This window comes from Corvus moneduloides, chromosome 16 (genome assembly GCF_009650955.1).
Source record: "Corvus moneduloides isolate bCorMon1 chromosome 16, bCorMon1.pri, whole genome shotgun sequence".
Taxonomy (NCBI): Eukaryota; Metazoa; Chordata; class Aves; order Passeriformes; family Corvidae; genus Corvus; species Corvus moneduloides.
In genome coordinates this window covers 6,213,794-6,230,986 of record NC_045491.1, presented here as the reverse complement: position 1 = coordinate 6,230,986, position 17,193 = coordinate 6,213,794, and the positions used below count along the sequence as shown (strand labels likewise).

Sequence of the window (17,193 nt, the reverse complement as noted above, 5' to 3'; positions counted from 1 at the left end):
AGCAGCACTACAGCTGCTGAGGGTTTATTCAGAAACATATCGTGAATTTTCTCCTGTTTTTCCTGATCCAAATAGTCCACGTGCAAAAAGCACAATGTGTGGTCAGCCTCTTAAGTGTTCATTCTGTTTCATACGTCTTTATTTATTGAAGGATTGGGGACATGTCACTTTTTTTTAATCCAGGTGTTCTAAATATTCACAATCAGCCCATATGAGTTACAGCTGGCAAGTAGCCGGTTTGTACTTGAAATTTCACCAGTTCAGTTGTGGACATTCAGCACCCAATTATCAACTCCTCCTTAGCATTCACAGTTTAAACTATTTTTCCCCCTATGTTTTCACCTGGAAGTGAGAGCTTTTTCAGAGCACTAAATGTCAGAGCTAGGAAGGATTCTCTCCCTCTCCTCTTTCTCCTTTTCACTCTCCCTGGCTGCTCTAGATTGACCAGCTGAAGCATCGCTTGAACAAGGTGGAAGAGGAGTGCAAGCTGGAGAGGAACCAGTCTTTGAAGCTGAAAAATGATATTGAAAACCGACCCAAAAAGGAACAGGTTCTGGAGCTGGAGCGGGAAAATGAGATGATGAAGACTAAAATCCAAGAGTTACAGTCCATCATTCAGGTATAAAAGCAGATTGCTGCCTTTAAATCCAAACTCAAGCATATTCCAGTTACAGTGCAGGAAGTGTTGGCTGAAACCTCTGCCTGCAAAGCTTCAACCAGCATAAGTGCAAAGTTTGGACAAACAGAAGGCTGGTTGTACAGCTCCCAGCTGCCTGGAGTGCTCCCTGCGCAGACGCATGAGGAGGAGCTCTACAAAAATAGTCCTCTAAAAAAAATCAAGTGTACATGAGAAATTGGCTCTTCCAAGAATGCAGTGTTGAATTGCTGAACATTGTACCAGCCTGTCACTGCAAAGCTCTGTTAAACAGCCAGTCCAGAAATTTCTGACAGTGGCTCTGTGTACCCTGTGTCAGGCTGTTGTCATATCTTTGCCAAAAAGGTTTTAATGAAGCAGAGGGTAACAAAGGTTCCTGTACTTGAGCGGTCACTAAGCACCAGGGTGCCCTGGAGAATCCTGCTTGCACAGGGAGCTCAACTAATGTGTGTTTGGATAGGTAGGGAAAACAAATGATGTGCAGCACATTTAGAGCTTAGCCAAATAATGGGATATATATGAGACTGCTTAGCACTTTGTTGGAAATGTTTGTGGCATTTTAAAATGACACTTAAAAATTATCAATAGAAGGCCTTTCAGAAATGGCTGTAGCCTCTAGCAGCACCTAACGATTCTTAGTTCTAACACAAATCCAATTCAAAGGTTGAAAAACAGTGTAGGATAGAAGATTCTGGGAGTTCTGGTCCATGTAGGTCTGTTATATTAATTGAAATGGTCTTACAGCACTTAAAGAAACAGAGAAATAGCTAAAAATAGGATTTAAATTCTCCTAAGCAAAAGTATAAATAAACTTGAACCAGGTTGTTTTAGAAATGCTTAGGAATGCTTAGAAATACTGGATAACCGAAATGTCCCTGAAATCTCCAATTCAGTCTAGGTATTTAAAAAAAAAAAATATGCATATTTCTTGCTGGCATTTCGTGCTTTTTTCATCTTCCATTTATGGTTAATTTTGAATGGCAATTATGTGTTGGAACCTGCTTTGGTAATCTTTTTAATTTTAAATCTGAAAGAAATTATATTCCTGGACAGTGTAGGAAATGAAGTAGTGGAACAAGGTACTCCAGGCATGTTTAATATTCTCTGAGCACAGCTCTGCAAAGCCTGTGCATGACTTAAAAATTCTCCTGAATATTTTCTTAGGCCCTGCTCTTTGGAAGAGGGTGATTTTTGTGCTCAGTGAGAGCTGATTAATAGAAAAGAGTTTTGAATGCAGGGCTTGGAGTGAAGAATTGTCACTGCATCCAAACCAGATCAAATTACAGCCAGTACAATAGACCAGTAAAACAGTTCCTTCATCAGATTATTCTGACAGCAAGACAGATTTTATTCGTCTTTTCTGACAATGCTTTAAAATATGAACAAATGTCCATCTCTTCTCCTGCTTTCCCATTGCAGTACCTTGTTCATTTGCTATTCCTCTTGCCTGTTACTGTCTTTGATACTTTTCTCCCTGCAAAACTATTTTCTGTTTCCCTGGCCTGGCTCTAAAAAATGTCTTTCCTCAGGCTGACAAGAGGGGTTTGCCAGATTCAGACAAAGCCATTTTGGATATTCTGGAACACGACCGTAAGGAGGCACTGGAGGATCGTCATGAGTTGGTCAACAAGATCTTTAATCTCCAAGAGGAGATTCGTCATGTGGAGGACTTGAGAGACAAGGTGAGAAATGGAAGGGTTGAGAGATGGAATATCTCAGGCTGGTGCCCAAAATGCCTCTGGGAGTGGTGGTGGTTAACAGTTTGTCATTTCCAGTATCTTGAGGAGAAAGAAGATTTGGAGTTAAAGTGCTCAACACTAGGAAAAGACTGTGAGATGTACAAGCACCGCATGAACACTGTAATGATACAGCTGGAAGAGGTGGAAAAGGAGCGGGACCAGGTATCTCACAGTTAAAGTGGGGGAAATCAGTAGCAAAAGCCTCTATCTCCTCTGTGTCACTTTGGGGAATTGTGGGTAATTGGGCCCAAAATACCATTATAAAATAAGCAGTTAAAAGAATTACTTGTTGGGATTTGCATTAGGGTAATTAAACACAGGGTAATATTGGGTTGTTTCCACAGTGTAGCATCTGGCAGGCAGAGCCAGGATCTTAACAACAGCTCCTGCAAGGCTTTATGTCAGTGTCAAGTCACCCCGTTTGCACTCTGGGACATTTTCCCACCAACCCAGAGGGAGATGTAAACCTTCATCATCATAATTTTTGATGGTGCTACTGTGGCACATCCTGGTCCTGATTGCTGTGTTAATGGGTGACTGGGTACCACTTCTGAAGTGCCCGTTGCCAGCACTTCACAAACAAAAGCAGCAGGAGGAGGGTCTGGTGCCCAGGTGCCACAGAGGGTTCTTGCCCCGCTGCAGGCATTCCGCTCGCGCGACGAGGCTCAGACGCAGTACTCACACTGTCTGATAGAGAAGGACAAATACAGGAAGCAGATCCGGGAGCTGGAGGAGCGGAACGACGAGCTCCGAATCGAGGTGGTGCGGAAGGAAGCGTGCATCGTCAACCTGGAGTGCAAACTCCGGCGCCTCTCCAAGGACAACAACTTCCTTGACCAGGTACAGCTGAGCAAAACAGATGTGATCTCTTTTGTTAAGACTTGCTTTTGCAAACATTTTGGTCTGGAAGGGAGAGGGGACTTTTTAAATTCTTTCCATGAATTAACTGAAAAAAATAATCTCCTCCAACTAAACGTCAGTGTTGTGAATTCTTTGCTGTAGTGTTGTTCAGGTTGTCTGTCATGCACATGCCTTCCCAAAGGCTGCCATTCCACAGCTTAACTTTAAATGGTAGGGAAAGAAATACAGAAAACCAATTATTTTCTAAACTGGGTTAGAAACTACAAATATTTTTAGGAATGTGAGTGAAACAGAATTCAGGCAGTGAACAGAAATCCCCACTAATCTCAACCCAAATTATTGATTGGGTTTGGAGCCACATTCTACATGAACTTCGGAAGCACAGAGTCACAATAGGTTCAATCAGATTGCTCTAAAGGAAGGTCATGTGTTGTACCAAACTGGTCTCAGAAGTAAAAGTGTTCCCTTGTGACCTTTAGAGTTTGCCACGGAATCTTCCCATTACCGTTATCTCCCAGGCCTTTGGGACTTCTGGCCCAAAAGCCAATGGTCAGGAAGCCGATGACTCCTCCACTTCTGAAGACTCTCCAGAAGACAACAAATTCTTCTTGCCTGATCAAGTTCGTCTCAAGAGAAGAGTGAACCTAAAGGGGATCCAGGTGTGTCTGAATCTGAGGCTGGAATGACACAGAGCAGGGACTGTTAGAACTATCAGACATAACACATGTTGTGGCAGTGCCTCTGAAACTGCTGTAAAGGTAATAGATTTGTGTATGATAGTGAGCTGTCAGTTTTTGCCCTGTGGTGATTTGCATCTTGAGGAGCAGATCTAATCAGGCTTTATAGACTGTTTTCTGTCCCTTCTCCCCATTTTCTGTTTTCTTCTTGCTTCTGCTGTTCATTCACATTCTTGGAGCGTTGTCAATAAATTGATTCTTTGCCTCCTTAACATTAGTGGGGAAAAAAATGACATAATGCCTGAGGTCCAACACACACTGAAGGTGAAAAACAAAGTGTTGGAGGAAAAGCTCTCAGCAGCTGGAAGGAAAAATAGAAAGAAGTGGACACAGTCTAGAGCAAAATTAACCGTCTAATTTAGAATTAAATTATGGCAATTTCCTCACCCTTAACAGGAAGGGGTAGCATGAGTTAGGTTCATGATTTTCCCAACCAGCTGCATTCACACAGCTATTATCTGACGCTGTATTCATGAATTGTAAAGAAAACCCACAAAAATCTAACATTCCGGCTTTTGAGGTTCTCTTTCCTTTCATCTGCGTTTGAATTCTCCCTGCCCTTCATAACCTTTCTGAGCTCTGTCATTATTACTTATGGCGATAGAGCTGCATTTTTCACATTGCACACTCCAAAAGGATGCCTGTTGTATTAACAGCTGCCTGAAACCAGTCCCAAGGCACCCACTTCACCTTTTGTCTCTTTGTTTCCTCAGCAGAATCTGTAAATTGCAATGTTATTTGGGCCAGACATTCAAAAGTAGTCAGGTAGCAACCCTCCATCACTGCTGTGGTATTTAGATACCTAAATATCTTCCAAATTTTGGGTCTTGTTGTTTAAAGGAGGGCAAGTATATTACAACGTAGCGGTGAAAAAAGGTGGTAAAAATATCTGGTTTACAGTGTGTGGCAAATATTCTGCATTTGTGCTGATTTTTGTCCTCTTACTTTTAGATAAGTCCAAGAGCTAAATCCCCTGTCAGCATGAACAAAACATCAGAGTTTCAAGGTCAGAAAGAGCACCCATGTCCTTATTCCTTTTCCATTGCTTTGTCTCTTTCACTTAATCTCTTTAAGTTGTTTTAGCAAATATGCCAACCAGGGAAATTGTTAACTAAGTCCAAGTCAGTAAAAAAAAACCAGTTTCTCTCACAGATACCAATGTAATAATTTAAAGTAGTCAAGTGTTCTACTTCACTGTCCTCTCCATCCAAAGATGCCTCCACAGGCACACGATGTGCATCCCATAGCTTAGCTAAATTTTCTGTTTTCTCAGTTTTCCATTTAGTTTACAAAAGTTGTAAAGTCATTTGTGTAACATCTGCACTAAAAATCATCATACCATTCTCTTTTTGCTGTTGGAAAAATCATTCAAGCTGAAAAGGCCCTAATCTAGTGATTGTCTAATGAGTTCCTTTGTCCTTCAGCAAAACAGAATTAATTTTAAATCTAAAGCATTGCAAAGCTCAGAGAGGGGGATTGACCCACGCCCCAGCCAGCTGCCAAGTTACCAAATTTGTTGCTGTACACTCATGTTTGAGTTACTCCTAATTCCTCCTATTTGTGTAACACTATCCCTGAAACAAACACCATCAGAGGCAGCACTTCCTTCAGTTGTTGTGTGTTACAGTGTGCCTCTGTTGGACAAAACACCATGGCAAACACGGCTCCCGCTCCGAGGTACTCCATGTTAAACAGCAGCTTTGCTAGCAGGCAGTGTGCAACATTAGTACCAATCAGAGGTGCTGAGGAAGGGGAAGAGTCCACATTCGCTCTGTGTTACCTGGGGCTGCGGAGGGATCCCAGGCTTCTTGATCCTTGTAAATTTTTTCTAGTAAAAATGTGTAATTCAATGAGCCTACCTTGCAGATCACCTGGTTCAGGTGATGAAGTTAGAACATAAATTCACGAAACAATCTTTCTTTATTTGTCAAATAGCATTCACAGATCTATTAAAAATGGCCAGGACAGAGTTGGGAGACAAAGTGGGCAGGAGTCTGTGCAGAGGGGTGGGAATTTCCGTGCTTTGTCGGGAACTGCTGGGGAAGGTGTGGGAGCCAGAGCTGCAGAGCAGGAGCGTGTCTGCAGCCCCTGTCCAGTACAAGACCAGCTGAAATGGAAAGAGAACATAAGTGCAGTGGCACATCTGTGAAAGACTCTGCACTGGAAGTGCTCTGACGTGCTTCTCTCTCGTGTGTTTTGTCTGTGTTTCCCTGTGTCCCCATGAGTGCAGCAGTCAGAGCACAGGATGAAGACGGGGCCGAGGGCAGCACCGGCCGCACGGACACGAGCTCCTCTGTGTCCATCAGTAACTCCATCAGCAGCTGTGAAGTCACCAGGATTGTAAGGATGCCCCTTGCCTGTCTACAACTGTCTCTCCTAATGTGGTTCAGCGCTTTCACAGCTCAGTATTAGCACTTCCCCAGCATCCCAGCTGTGATCACATTCAAGGCCCTTGTCAGAAGCTCCCTTAATCCTTTTACCAGCATTTTGTTAGAACTATGTTATTAGCCTTTCCCAAAATCACAGAATTGGTTTATGTTTATTTAAAGATATTTCAGAGGTATTTATGACCTCTTGCTGTCTCCTTATGCCATTTAACATTTACTGTTAGAAGAAAGAGATTTGCTTTAAAACTGCTTTGTAACTTATCTGGGAAAATTCTAAGGATTTTTTGAGTTCTATGATGCTTTTCCTGTCTATAAGTAACAGCAAGTGAGAAAAGGGGTGCAGATCACAGTTGGAAATTTCTGCATACCATAATCAAACCATTTCTTCCCTGCTTGCTGTATCCCCATAATCTTCCAAGGTAGATATTCCATTATACATATGTGAGCACTGACACAGCAGGACAGGCAGATAGAGAGAGTGCTCTTGCAGAGTGTTAATAACAAAGAACAAGACATCTTTCTAGAACACCGTGAAAAATGCTGCCCCCAGGAAATTAAAATTATACTCAAGAATAGCCAGGAAAGAACTTGCTGCCACTCATAATAAGCTTAGCTGGGTTAGGAATATCTTTTTGGAATATCTGTTGAATGTTTAGATGCCTTATACTGGTCTTCCCTCTAGTGCAATTCAGGTTTTAGTTTCCAGTGTACTGGAAGATTATTTAACATATGAAGATCTGTGTTTTTCTGTCTCATTCCAACTATATATATATTTATATAAGTAGACATACTGCTTTTCATCCTCCTCCTGTGTCAGCTGTGCAACATATACACCACACATCAAGGGTAAAGTTACAATGGCTTAGTAAATCAGGCAGTTATGTGGTCACAGGAGAAGATGCAGTGCCAGCACACAAGCTGGGCATTGTGCTAAAAACTGGGATATATGAGTGCTCTTGGATTCTGCACAGCTAGAATCGACTTTTCTTCTTTTTCTGTGTGTGCTTCTCAGTGCAGACTATGGCCAGTGCAGAGCACCACTGCTAATGCTGCTGTGGCTTAGAGGTGAGAGCACATTTCAACCAGATAACCTTTCTGAAACCTTTTGGTTTCTTGTTCAAAGCAAACCCTGCGGAATCGCAACGACAGCATCATGTCGACCACTCCCGAGCCTCCTGGGAACGATTCCATCGTGCGGCGTTGCAAAGAGGACACCCCTCACTGCAGGTGGGTCACATGTGGGGAAACCTGTCCTGAGCCCAATGGCACAAGGACAAGGAAAAAAGGGCTGTAGAGATCCTTGTGTCTGCCTCTGATTGAAGAGCCTCTATAAAGCAGCAGGGTTAACTTCTCAAGGCTGCAGCCCTTCATCCCGCATTTTGTCCAAACCACTCAGGAGTGCCTGACGGTTCAGCCAGGATGAATGACACAGTGATACCACTGCAGCACTGACTTTGTAATGGACAGAAACAGAAACAGGACTGGAATCACTTGCACTGATGCTGTTGGAGAAAGTGCTCTCTCTACCTTCGTACACTGATCCAGCTTCAGTTTTTGCCCCTCAGCTCCATGCTGCCCTTGTGTCCCTGTTCTTTCCCCTTCTTTCAAAGCTCGCCCTTCTTCTCTGTAAGCTGCCGAAGTGAGCAGGGTTGCTTGCATGTCTGCGAGGAGTGGAGGGGAGAAGTGGAGGAGGGAGGTGGTTTTTCTGAGTCTCAGGGTCTGCTTCTCAGCAGAGCAGGGAGTGGAGAGAGAGGCTTTGCTCTTGGCTTCACCTTCTGCTGCAGCTTCCACTTCTGTCGGGTCAGGGCCCCATGGACTTCCCCTGGCAGTGAAATCTCATCAGCTGGTGAGTGGGAAGTTGGTGGCAGGAAGGAGAGAGACCTCTCCTGCCTCACAGTTCCCTAAAGGGCACTGACCCCTTTTCTAAAAGGTTTTTTGCAATGTGATACTCAGACATGCTGTGTTGGTGTGGTGTCAATAGCATCAGTGTCTGCATCAGAAATATCGGGAAATACAAATACATTCCCTAAAGGTCCCAAGCAGAAGGAAAAAAGAACAGAGCAGACCAATTTAGAAGAAAGCAATATATGTGGAGGGTTTAGATCTTTATTAGATCTATTTTTGATATCTAATCTTTATTAGACCTTTATTCATATTTTTATGTTTTTCAAAACAATCTGATCTTGGGCAGACTGCCACTTTTGCCTCTCTCTCTGGAGAGCTTTGCAAGACAGCTTTCCACTGAGGGCATCCTCAGCTGGTCCTCCCACATAATTTTGTAGGCTGCTGAGGCTTTAAGCAGTGTTTATTTCAGTCTCCCTTAGCTTCTCCTACATTGCCCTCCAAGTCCCTTTTTAAAGTGTGTTTTATTACAAGATGAGAAAAGGCTTTTTTATTAATGATTTGAATGTTTTGTGCCTCAGGTGCTTGAGAAGCCTTTGGCATGCCTGAACCTTTCAATATTTGCAGTGTATTACAGAACACAGTAGAGATTACACAGAGATTATTCATCTTCTGGACTTATTTCACTGTAACTGTGACTGTATTCTGTTCCATGTGTTAAGGCACTGGAAGACTGAGTTGTATTGAAATCTGAATTTTTCCCTCATATTAGATATTCTTTGTGTGGAAAGAAAAGGTACCCTGGAACAAGGTCTGAATGTGGGTTTACTTTGTTGAGCTCATAATCACTAAAGTCAAGTATCTCAAGAGCCTGCCCAAAAATTCACTGTAGCTTATAACTTTATAATTAGCATGATAAATTTTTGTAACTTATTTGTGAACATAATCCAGAATAATTGCTGTTTGCAAGCCAAGTTGCAGGTTTCACAGTTCATCTCAACTTAATTTGTGTGAATAAAAAAGGTGAGATCATCATTTAATGTAGGAAAAGGTACATTATTTCTCTGCTTATGCATGCTGTAAAAATAGCTGATCCTCTGCAGCCTGGCTGCAAAAATTCACCCTTCAGCTACAGCCAAATATGAGGAATATCAGCTCCACAGGAGACCTACAAATCATTCTGAATGGGAAAAACAACTAGCTGTTATTTAAACAGCTTTGCAACCAAAGGACATGCTTTAATGAAGTCCTTCTAGTGAAGCTGACAGATCACTCACTTGGCTGGACAGCCCCAATACCCCTGTAAGAGCAGAATTTTAGAGAATCTTGAGTGGTTTTCAGGCCAACCAATCCAGTCACCTCTACCAGGAATGGCTGTACGAGCTGGGCTGGGAGCAGAGCTGTGGCAGTTCCCAAAGCCTGGAGCACTTTGCTGTTCTGTACTGCAGGTACCTGAGTAGCCACGCGAGGTACCCTGAAACTGCTATAAAAAACTTCAAGCACTTTAAATCAAGCAGATAAATTACTCCTTACTGCTGCACCTCAGTAACTTCCCTTGCATTTACTCTGTCCATCAGTGAACTTCTGGCTTTTTGCTCTGTCATGGAAAACCCCCATGGTGCAGTGCATGCACAGCAGGCATTGTGCAGCCCTTTATCTCCATGTGAACCAAGTGTGGTGTGAGTCACACACCAGACCATCAGTCAGCAGCTTCCTTTTGTCCTCAGCAAAATCTTCATTCCCTCACTGCTGTTGGCATTTCTTCCTTCTGAACCTTCTTGCTGCTTCACATGCTTCCCATGCTGGCTGACACATGTTGTCTTCCTGCCCTTTTCTATATCTCCCCCGGACTCTCAAGGATGTTACTTGCTTATTTTTTTGCATCTGCACCATTGCCTGATGCAACGCCTCCAACATCTTCCTTTTTCACAGAAGAAGTTCCTCCTTCGGAACTTAATGAAATCTGCTGAAAGCTGGAAAGTGTGCAACTTTCTCTCTCTTCCATTATCTCATGCTTTGTTTTTAGTTCCAGCTTGGTTGAAGAGGACAATGACAGCTTTGGATGTGATGCTTTGGAGCTGGATGGTAAGCAAGAGGATATCATGTGTAATTGAAATATGAGCTAATATGTTATCAGCTCCCCAGCTACAGAGACTGTCAGATAACCAACCCCCTCTAAGAAAATGGGACTCACAATCTGTGAGTAAATTGAGAAAACAAAGGGTCAGCCAGTGTTAAGAAGGGGAAAGCGGTCATTCCTGAAGAACTAAGTGGGAAAAGGATTCGTTTTTTTACTGTGAGGGGGGGTCAAGCACTAGAACAGGGTTGTCCAGAGAGTTTTAGTCAAACTCTTCATCCTTAGATGTCCTTCAACTGGACAAAGTCCTGAGCAATCTCCTTGAGCTGACCCTGCACTGACCTTTGACTAGACAGTCTCCAGAGGTCCCTTCCCACTTTCTATTCTATGAGAGAGGCATTCCTCGTGCCACGTCCTCATGCCTCTGCCTGAGGAATTTCCTACTTCAGCTTTGGTTGGGTTCAATTAAAATTAATTTTCCTCTCTTTCATCTTTGTCACTTTATCTAGGATTCATTATCATTCTTGTTACTCTTTCCAGATGACAGTCATGACAGGCAGTCACATGGAGCTCCTTCAGTGCACTCTTCCTCTTCTTCTCATCAGTCAGAAGGCCTGGATGCCTATGAGCTTGAGCATGTCAACTCCATATTTAGAAAGTTCTCTCTAGAAAGGTAGGTAAACTGGCATCTCAAATACCTGAGAGGAAAGGGTGCTGTGGTAGAAACTCTCTATTTATTTATTAGTTGCTGAAGTTATAGTGGCAGGAGTGATTATGGTGGCAGCAATATAACGTTATCTTGGAGCCCCTTCATGTCCCGTAAACCTATGAAGGTCATCCTCAAATTTCAAAAACTTCAAGGCAGACTAAACGTTCTAAAGGCTTAAATTTCTCTTTGTGATCTTGCTATCTCGCTGCAAGAGCTTGCAGAGTGGAGAACTGTTGTACGCTGAGTTTTCAGAGATGCCAGAGCACTGGGATCTATCCAGATGCTCTTCTCCAGAACTTGTGCTGTAACGAGGAGGATTTCTTTTAGAGTCCTTAGATCCTAGTGCTTGGTAATGCTGGAGGTTTACTTCTATATCTTTCATTTATCATACATGCATTTAACTCAGTGAGATAACCAACTGTCCCTTCCTCTCATGGACCAGACCCTTCCGTCCCTCTGTCACGTCTGTGGGCCGCATCAGGAGCTCGTGTCACACGATCCAGCGCGTGACACTCAACGGGGACAGCCTCAACTCAGAGATCACCCTGCTCGGGGGCAATGACAAGGGCAGCTTCATCAGCTCTGTCAAGACAGGCTCCCCTGCAGAGAAAGCTGGCCTTCGGGAGGGACACCAGATCCTCCTGGTGAGCATGAAATCATCACCAAGTGGCACAGGGTGTCTGCCCACCCACCTATGCTGTCCCTGGCAGCCCATGAGCACAAGTTCAACAGTGCTTCTGCCAAGTTTCTCTTTACTTAGTTTTCCCTCCATTGCCAATGTTGCCAGACCATTTTCCTATTAAAATGCCTCCAAGGGGAAAAAAACACCCCCCACAATTTATATTCCTGCACTCCTTACTCCCAGGGAAGCCTGGGATTGTCCAAGTGCTGCAGTTCTGTTGACTGTTAGCATTCCTAATTTGAGAGAAAAATAATTATATCATTAAGACATAATCTACATCCTGATAGCAAAGTGTCTGCATTGTTTAATAAGAAAAAGATTATGACACTTTAAAAAAATGGTATAATTGACTCAGATATTGACCCTGCGCTGGAGAGTGATATTTCTTTCGTATCTAGCTGGAGGGCTGCATTAAAGGGGAAAATCAAAGTGTTCCCTTGGATACTTGCACAAAGGAAGAAGTTCACTGGACAATTCAGAGGTGCAGTGGTCCAGTAACACTCCAGTATAAATCAAATCATGAAGGTAAGACCGGAAGTATTTCTCATCTCATATGGTCTGTTATAGCAACTTGTCTGGAAGAGAGTGACAGGACCAGCATATCCTTTGTATTGGGATAAATCTGGAGCATGCCACTGGTGTTAATTACAGCACCTATGTGGAACTGTTTCAGCTTTTAGCCTGGTGACTGAGAAAATAAAAAGCCCATGTGCTTGTCAAGAGGATTCTGAAAAATTTACATGGTGGCCAATAGCAACGTGATTCGTGAAACACGTTCAAGCTTATTTTTATGTACAGTTTTTTGCAATACAACGTGGTGAGCTGAATGATCTTTATCCAGCTGGTCAATTTAGCATTTACCTGATGGAGTTGCCCTGTTTATTACTTTGTGGCTTTATCTTATCTTTAACAGCCGGAGTTCATGTGTGGCGAACAGAATCTGATTTTAGTGTTCAGGGCCTATAATGATAATTTCAGGTTATGGATCAAAAATTACATTCCAAAATCCATTCTTTACTGGTGTGTATAAATGGGCGTTCGTGTTTTTATGCTGGTTAGAGAATTTCAGCTGCATAGATCACACAAGAAGTGATGCCTTTGATTTTCTTTGATGTTTTCAACGGTAGAAAAGACTATTGCAATTTTTTGAGCATCACTTAACTGCAGATAAAGCATGTTATAGATTCTGGGAGTGCCAATTAGAGCTAATAAGGGGAATAGCTTGCCAGTAAAATTGGTGGCAGAACTCACACTGTACTTAGAGGGCAGAGCTATAGCTGTGTCTGCGTCTTTGGTGAGTTCTCTGTTCCACAGGTTATGTGGGGAGTACTGAGAATGGAGTTACCTAAAAGCAGCATTATAATGAGAATATTCCCACAGGCCTGACAGCAGCAGCATGGTCTGTCCCTGAAGCAATGCCCCATCAGTATCTCTGAGGTGCAGGCCCATGATCTTGCTGGAACTACTGCAGGCAGCGCTCTGGAAGTACAAACCTCTCTCGGAGGAGCCCCAGGAGTTTGTGCTGTGGCTTCTCCCAGAGGATGCCCGGGAATGCAGCAAGAGCAGAGTGTGAGATCCTGCCTCACCCCTTCCCTCCCTGCTGCAGGGTACCGGAAGCTGCTGTCGGAGCTGGAAGAAGGGCTCATCACCTCGGGGGATTCATTTCACATCCGCCTGAACCTGAATATCTCCAGCCAGCTGGACTGCTGCTCCCTGTCAGTGAAATGCGATGAGATCGTCCACATCCTCGACACCATGTACCAGGGCAGGTGTGAGTGGCTGTGTGCCAGGGTGGATCCCTTCACTGACAGGGACCTGGAGATGGGGACCATTCCCAGCTACAGCAGGTGAGGGTGATGCTGAGTGGCCACAACTGAGAGCGGGGATCTAGAAACAGGGAACTTAATTACGGCTGTAAGGAAAGAGGTATCTGTCTTAAATTTTGAGATAAGATCTGGTGATGTTAAACTACAACATGAGCTATAAAACTTAAGAAAGGAGATTCCAGATGTCACCTGAAAAAATAAAGTGGGTTGCTCAAAAAGTATAATACGCAAATATTCCAGGGATATTCTTTAATCCTTAACTGCAGTGCAGTTCTCCATATTATTTTGTTCCTGCCTTTACTTCATGGTTCAGTCAGTCCTCACTGCTATTTCTATTTAATCTTTTCTGTAGGCACAGACCCATTGCAATCCAGCTTTCTTGTGAGTGGTTTCAAAACTATCTTGATCTACGTGATTCCATCCTTTCTTTCAGAGCCCAGCAACTCCTTTTGGTGAAGCTGCAGCGGTTGATGCACAGAGGAAGCAAAGATGAGACAGAAAACTCCTACAATACCCTTCGGGCACTGCGGGTAAGTATCCACAAACAAAGTCTTTTTAACACCTCATACTCCCCTGCTACTGTTTTTTCATTTTTCATTTTTCATCATCATTTTACAGAAATTCCTGTTTACATTCTCTGTAGGTTTTGATTGTGTCAGGCAATGGGCACCTTCTGTTTGCTTTAAATAATGTCCCTGGGAATGAACCCAGCTCTGGCTCACTATTAACCCTTCCAGCTATGAAGGAGTACACTTTAAAAGTCAAAACTGTTCTGTGCTTTAGTTACCCTTCTCATGCTTCTCTGCCTGTAAACATTGAATGCATCTTCATGTACACATGAGGAAGAAGCTGTGTCCTTGGAGTTAATAATCAGAGTTACTTCTCTCCGATTGTGAACAAGCCTCTAAACCACAGAGTCTATTGTCCCACTTTAGAAAGACCTGTCTCTTCCAGCCTAGATGTTGTAGAGAGAATTGGGATTATCAGGCCTTCACACACAACAGCCCTTCTATTTTCTCCTTTTCCATCACAAAAAGTAATTTGATTTTTCTTTCTTTAGACCCCAAAATTCCATCTTTACAAAATTAAAATTACCTTCCCAGTGTATTAGTTGCTGTAAGTTATTTTTAGAGTCTGGGAGACATTCATGCTTCTAACTTTTGCAGGGACAGGTAGACGGTGCTTGTGCTTGATTTCAGTCAAGGTTAAGTGTCACACATTCCTTCTGTGCTCGCATCCCCACTGATCAAAGGGACAGAGATCACTGGAAGAGGTGCTTGTGAAAGCAAAAGCTGTGCATGATCTTCTTGGTGCAGAAATTACCTCTTTCTTAGGTGTGGAGAGCAGTCTGTGAAAAAAGGAGTGTGAACAGCAGTGAAAAAGCAGTGCTTCTTGGCACAAGCCATGCTATGTCCACAGTTTGTTTAGAACATTGTATTTGGGATAGGTATCGATCACTCTCCTCTTTTACTGGAAATATAAAATATCTGTCTTGGCTTGTTTTGTTTCCCAAATATTATGATTTAAAAAAACAAATACAAAAAAGAGGGTGGAGAAGAAAAACGCCTGTGTTCTTTTTTACTAGAATACATTGCAGCCAGAGGAGCCTGCCCCACAGAGCGACCCAAAAACCAGCCCTCGCCTGTCCAGAGCAAGCTTTCTTTTGGGCCAGATTTTGCAGGTAATAAAGTTCAAATCCTCAGTGCAATGTCTGAAATAGTGGATCTGAACAGCTGATATACTCAGGCTATCCTAATTCCCCCAGAAATCCCAGCTCAGGTCTAGAGGTTGTATTGGAATTTATTCCTATCAAAAAGAGATTTAATGCACGAACGAGAAGGATGGGTTGTGTTTTCTGTTGTGATGCGGGGTGTTTGTTTTTAAGAGCATAGCTTCCATTACGGATGTGCCTTGAGGAATCCCACGTCTGCCATCAGAGGCTGAAATGTGCTTTGCTTGTACCATAAGGACAAATCCAATGGACTGGATCAAATCTCCAAGTCTCTGTGAGATAGGGCTCCATCAGGAAATAGTCCTTTAACTGTGGGCCAGTGACTGAGCGTGACAGAGACTTGTGGGTGAAAGATAAACCTTGTGAAGGAAGGAGGTTGTGAAAGGTTAGCAAATACACAGGAGGAGGAGTTAATGTTTGGATAGAGGAATAGTCGGGTGGATGAGGAAGGAAAGCATGAAGCCCATTTCTCATGTAAAATAACTGTAAAAAGATGCCATTTGGGAGTTTTTAAGTCTCTCTTGTAGAGTAAAGAAGAGGCAGTTTGGGTATAACTTGTGATACATTTGTGCACATACTCTGGGTATGATGTACACATCAGTGCTTGTACTGGTGATAGCAGGGAGCTCTGTGAAGGGAAAACATGCCTCTTAAGAGCAGAGAACAAAACAAGAAATCCCAGAGGGGATTAACACCTGCTCTGAAACAGATCTATGATATTTAAAGAGCCTTAGAAGTCAGTCCACAGATCCATGGAGTCCTGTCTTTGATAGACACCGGTGATTCAGATCTCGTAGTTAATGGGTGTCAGCTGATGAATACATGGGGCGGGTAAATAATGCAAGAAATGAGAGTCAAATCTCTCTTTTTTTTGTTCATTTTTTAGTTTGTCAGTAGGTCTGAGAACAAATACAAACGAATGAACAGCAACGAGCGGGTCCGCATCGTCACGGGCTGGCCCTCGGGCCTGGCACTGAGCTCATCCGAAGGGAAGAAGCAGCTGCCTGAGAAACTGGAAGGTGCAGATCTAAAACAGCCTTTACACACATAGCACTGACACAAAGGCCTACCTAAACATCTACACAACAGCATGGCTATGAAATGTATCATAGGTCTTGCGTTTGTGGTTGACTCTGCAAAAGTTCAACAGGATTTGTGACCAAAACTGATTCTGCTATAAGTTCTTGGGCCACTAAGCCTTCATGGGCAGCTTTAGGACGCTGAAATGTCCTGTTTGACTGGCAGTTCTTCCTAAGTGCTTTCTTGCCTTTTGCTCAAAAACATTTAATTTAGAGTAAGTCAAGCTAACAAGCAGAAAGTCTCCAAGCAAATGTTGTGTTGAAGAGGTTAAGAAATAATCTCTTGAAAGCAAAAGGCACTTGAATCTAGTATTAGGTTGGACATCATAGTGCTGTGAGTATAGTAAAGACAACCCCAGCAAAAGGGGAAGGAGGACCAGTATGACTAATCATGCCATTTCTGGTTCATGTGTGTCTCCTTTTTTTCTCCAAATATTGATGGAGGGGAACTCAGATGATAAATGTCTTGTTCTTTGCTCAGATTTGGATTCTGAGAGTGAAATCGATAAGAAGCTCAGTCTGATCCCCTATAGCTTGGTGAGACCCATCCACTGCGAGCGCAGGCGCCCTGTACTGTTCACCCCCACCATGCTTGCCAAGCCCTTGGTGCAGAAGCTTCTCAACTCTGGAGGTGCCCTGGAATTCAACATATGCAAGCCAGGTAATGGGATAAAAGAGGGCCATGACTGTCAACCCTCAGTGTTGGAAATACGAACATATATATGCGTGCACACGTAGGGGAATGCACATGTGAGAGCTGCTTGAGGTACTTCAAGTCACATCAGAGTGATGTGTAGCTGTAAATCCTGCTTTTTGAGACTATCTGGGATATTTGAATGTTTTTGAGACAGCCACTACACATGGTTA

General features: G+C 43.2%; 1 protein-coding gene across 2 annotated transcripts in view; it reads left to right on the top strand.

Moving 5' to 3' along the window:
- The window catches only part of CARD11 (caspase recruitment domain family member 11), a 46,493-nt gene that overhangs the window by 25,246 nt on the left and 4,054 nt on the right, over positions 1-17,193 (top strand). For both annotated transcript variants that reach the window (XM_032126166.1, XM_032126167.1), the window contains 17 exons: positions 440-619; positions 2,185-2,337; positions 2,431-2,556; positions 3,037-3,234; positions 3,735-3,914; positions 4,944-4,998; positions 6,223-6,332; positions 7,503-7,606; positions 10,248-10,306; positions 10,839-10,971; positions 11,450-11,651; positions 12,088-12,214; positions 13,296-13,536; positions 13,949-14,045; positions 15,101-15,196; positions 16,134-16,266; positions 16,808-16,987. In XM_032126166.1, coding sequence (XP_031982057.1) covers positions 440-619; positions 2,185-2,337; positions 2,431-2,556; positions 3,037-3,234; positions 3,735-3,914; positions 4,944-4,998; positions 6,223-6,332; positions 7,503-7,606; positions 10,248-10,306; positions 10,839-10,971; positions 11,450-11,651; positions 12,088-12,214; positions 13,296-13,536; positions 13,949-14,045; positions 15,101-15,196; positions 16,134-16,266; positions 16,808-16,987 — 2,374 coding nt within the window. The remainder of the gene's footprint in view (positions 1-439; positions 620-2,184; positions 2,338-2,430; positions 2,557-3,036; positions 3,235-3,734; positions 3,915-4,943; positions 4,999-6,222; positions 6,333-7,502; positions 7,607-10,247; positions 10,307-10,838; positions 10,972-11,449; positions 11,652-12,087; positions 12,215-13,295; positions 13,537-13,948; positions 14,046-15,100; positions 15,197-16,133; positions 16,267-16,807; positions 16,988-17,193) is intronic.